Genomic DNA, 4,462 nt, shown 5'->3' on the forward strand with positions numbered 1-4,462 from the left:
TCCCCACCAATCCCCTCCCCCACTCCACCTCATAGCTAATGCTATAATCGGGTTTGCATTTTTCTTTTTTTCATTTTCCAGTTCTGAAGATGGAGAATGATCGCAGGTTGCTGACACAGAAATATGAAGACAAACTGCGTCAACAAGATCGAGAAATACAAAAACTGAGAAATAAATTTGTTGAGATGTCAGACACACCGAAAGATTATTCTGTTAAAGTTAATAAATCCCTGAAGTATATCTTAAATCTGTTGTAAATTAAAAAGGGATACCGTAGAGTTACATAATACTGTGTTATTTCAAAACGGTAGTTCTCAACCATTTTTCAACTATGTACCCCTTTGATTACTATTTTACTCGGGTAGACCCTTATAACCATTCGATGTTTAAAATTTTTTAAATATTTTTATCATTAAATATAAAATTATATTATCAAATGCTTATTTAAGGCGGCTAGCTGGCAGAATCGTTAGCACGCTGGGCGAAATGCTTAGCGGTATTTCGTCTGCCGTTACGTTCTGAGTTCAAATTCCGCCGAAGTCGACTTTTCCTTCCATCCTTCCAGGATCGATAAATTAAGTACCAGTTACGCACTGAGGTCGATGTAATCGACTTAATCCCTTTGCCCGTCCTTGTTTGTTCCCTCTATGTTTAGCCCCTTGTGGACAATAAAGAAACAAGAATCGTTAGCATGCCGGGCGAAATACTTTAACGTCCGCCTTCCATGCTGGCATGGGTTGGATGGTTTTCACAGGACGCAACCTGCTTTAAAGCTGCGTCGAGATCTAATGTCTGATTTGGCAGGGTTTTTACAGCAGGATACCCTTCCCAACACATTTTTTACTGAGGATACTGGGTGCTTTTTTGTGTGGTACCAACACGAGTAAGGTCACCATTCAACTTGTAAAACTAAAAGGCTGAAAGGGAGCCTATAACTAAAGGAAAATAATAAAAGAGAGAATGAAAATAATAAGAGAGAGAGATATAGATAGATAGAGAGATACAGATAAAGAAAGAGAGAGAGAGAGAGAGAGAGAGAGGATAATTTCAAGCGCGGAACTGAGGAAATGCGAGTTATAGATTCTTTGAACCCATTGGCTGATAGACTTTCTACCATCTTCATTTTGTGTACTTGTGCTTCTTCGTGATAAGATTTTATGATTCCTTTGTCCAATTTTTACAGACGGCTGTCACCAAACTTGGGTACCATTTACTGTTCCCGCGTCAGAAATACAATAAATCGACCCAAACTGATCGCAGGGGCCATCTGCATCGAAACATGTCGGATTTACATCTCAAGTGTTTCTACCAAGAAGAGAAATTATATAACTTGGAGAAAGAACTTTCGCAACGAGAGGAACATTCAACCACTATCATGAAAAGTAGGTGTTGATCTAAAGTTGAACCTATTCCTCATTTGCTCTCAGCTCACCCTCCCATCTTTATCATTGTTAATATTGTAGAACAATGTAATAATAATAATAATAATAATAATAATAATAATAATAATAATAATAATAATAAAATAATAATCCTTTCACCTATAGGTACAAAACCTGGAATTTTATAGGAGGGACAAGCCGATTAGCTTGACCCAAGTGCTCAACTTGTACTTATTGCATCAACTCCGAAAAAATGAATGGCAAAGTCGACTTCGGCGGAATTTGAGCCCAGAACGTAAAGACGGACGAAATGCTGCTAAGCATTTTTCTCAGCGTAATAATAATAATAATAATAATAATGATAATAATAATGATAATAACAATAAATACTCTGATGCAGTACGTGGCAGCAGCTCTCATGGCTTTTAATCTTAACTGATTTAAAGTGTTAACATGTACATGTTTTGTCTTGGTATAGAAGATGGGTTACAGCAAATATTCTGCCCAATATTACAGATTTGCTTGTCAGTTGTTTGACCATAACTAGCTGACCATGCCCCTTGGTGGCTGACAATATGTGTATCTCTGATCACGAGCAGGAGTAGTGAGGAGCATCATAGCCATTTGTTGAGAGGAATTCTTTGGGGTTTGAATAATTCACCTCTGGAAACATGGGTGTCCCCGTTCATCATCCATAAACAAACCTTATTGAGACACCTTTTGAGGAGGATGGGTTACTCGACTTGAAGAAAATTCTAACGGGGTCCCCATCTGCAAGGTCATGCACTGTTTATCTTGATATGAGATCACAATGTCACGCACATATGATTGTGATGTATGTGCCTGGTGTATCCTTATCAGATGGATATATTTGATTTCGTATATTTGTATCCCATTGTCACTTTAATGGCATGTGCTACTCTCTCATTCAATAATAATATTTATTATTGTTGCTGTTGTTATGAAAAGTGGTGGAATGAAGAATCGTTCGAGTGGCAGAACAAAATATTTTGCGGTTTCTGTTTCGGTCTTCACTGTCTGAGCTTGAATTCCACTGATATTGACTTGTCTTTTATCCTTCAAGATCAATAAAATAAAGCACTGATCAGTATGATCGACTACACGCCTCCCTACTTAGACTACAATCTATATTAGAAGTCAATAATAACCAATATTTATATCTATATTATCTTTCGATTGTGGAGGCGCAATGGCCCAGTGGTTAGGACAGCGGACGCGCGGTCATAGGATCGCGGTTTCGATTCCCAGACCGGGCGTTGTAAGTGTTTATTAAGCGAAAACACCTAAAGCTCCACGAGGCTGCGGCAGGGGATGGTGGCGAACCCTGCTGTACTCTTTCACCACAACTTTCTCTCACTCTTTCTTCCTGTTTCTGTTGTGCCTGTAATTCAAAGGGTCAGCCTTGTCACACTGTGTCACACTGAATATCCCCGAGAACTACGTTAAGGGTACACGTGTCTGTGGAGTGCTCAGCCACTTGCATGTTAATTTCACGAGCAGGCTGTTTCGTTGATCGGATCAACTGGATCCCTCGACGCCGTGAGCGACGGAGTGCCAACAACAAAAACCTTTCGATCAGTTTGAATTGTGTTCGTCGTTAGATGCCTTACTCTTGAGTGCGTACACAGTACTAGACTAGATTTGAACTAACAATCTTTATTTCTGCATTAAAAGATTAAAAAAAAAGATTTTTCTTAACCATAATACCACTGATGGCTGTACATGTAGTTTGAAAATGAAGGTCCTTCGTTCAAATCCTGCCTGGAACTATGTTAATATCCAGGAATAAGCTACATTACGGGGTTAAAACTAATAAAAAGTGCAGTCTAGATCCAAAATATAAAATAAATATTTACTAAGGTGAAATTAATAGACGGGAAATTATAATCTTAGTTACAGCTCCTTCCTTCCATCTCAGACATTTATTGCGAGCTAAAAGTTTCTGTCACAAAACAGTGAACAGTCACGTGTTTATACTTTCAGAAGTGGAAGATACTTACAGAAATGTCATCAACGAGATTGAGGGCGAGAGGGAACAACTAAAACACAAACTTATATCAACTGAAGAAGCATTTCAGGATCAGTCTGGCAAACTTCTTGAACAGGTCAGTATGGAGTTCTTGAATTTATTTGGGTTCGGTGGTAGAGGGCCTGTGCTTTAATTTCCGCTTTATTGTCTTTAATTTTTTAAAACCATTTTGATGCAAAGCTTCTCCGATACCGTCCTTGATTTCTACCATACACAGCTACCAATTGGACCCATATGACATCGTAATTTTATGCAAAAACTTTTCTTAAGTTGTTACGAACACTAGCTAAATCATGGTTTCAAATTTTGGCACAAGGCTAGCAATTTCGGAGATAAGTCGATTATATCGATCTCAGTGTTCAGCTGACATTTATTCTATCAAACCGGAAAGAGATAAAAGACAAAGTCGACCGCGACGGAATTTGAACTCACATCGTAAAGATGGACGAAATGTCGCTACGCATTTTCCTGGCGTGCTAACGATTCTGCCAGTTCGCATTCTTACACTAGCTAAATAATGACAAAAATTCTTGCTTTAGTTAATGAACCAATGCATCTTTCCATCCTCCTACCCATCCAACCATCTACCCGCATATCCATCCCTCCATCCATCCACTCAGAAGGTATGTTGATGCTAGTTAAGTCTAGGCTTAAACTTGTTGGCTATGAGATCGATGTAGGTTTTGGTTGACGTTCAGGCGTTGCATTTATATAGGACATTTTCTCGGAGGGAGAGAATATTATTTGAAAGAGTACCCTGTCGTGTTCGCACAGTTGTAGTATCTAATAGTTTGAGTGTGAGGGTCATCAAGATGTATTCTAAATCTGCTAAGTTAAGAGAGGCAGTGTTATATGATTTCATACATATATATACATATACATTTACAAGCATATACACACACCCATGCACACACGCACACACGCACACACATACACATATATATATACACGGACGAATAAGCATGCATACTGTGTGTGCATATATATATATATATATATATATATATATATATATATTTAATTCAATAAT

The 4,462-nt window shown here is 38.2% G+C and overlaps 1 protein-coding gene across 1 annotated transcript in view; it reads left to right on the top strand.

Annotated features, from left to right (window-relative positions):
* Window positions 1–4,462, top strand: part of LOC106877261 (repetitive organellar protein) — a 58,282-nt gene that overhangs the window by 31,382 nt on the left and 22,438 nt on the right. The window contains exons 14-16 of the mRNA XM_052975948.1: window positions 82–218; window positions 1,184–1,382; window positions 3,387–3,508. Coding sequence (XP_052831908.1) covers window positions 82–218; window positions 1,184–1,382; window positions 3,387–3,508 — 458 coding nt within the window. The remainder of the gene's footprint in view (window positions 1–81; window positions 219–1,183; window positions 1,383–3,386; window positions 3,509–4,462) is intronic.

The sequence above is a fragment of the Octopus bimaculoides genome, chromosome 23, assembly GCF_001194135.2.
Source record: "Octopus bimaculoides isolate UCB-OBI-ISO-001 chromosome 23, ASM119413v2, whole genome shotgun sequence".
Taxonomy (NCBI): Eukaryota; Metazoa; Mollusca; class Cephalopoda; order Octopoda; family Octopodidae; genus Octopus; species Octopus bimaculoides.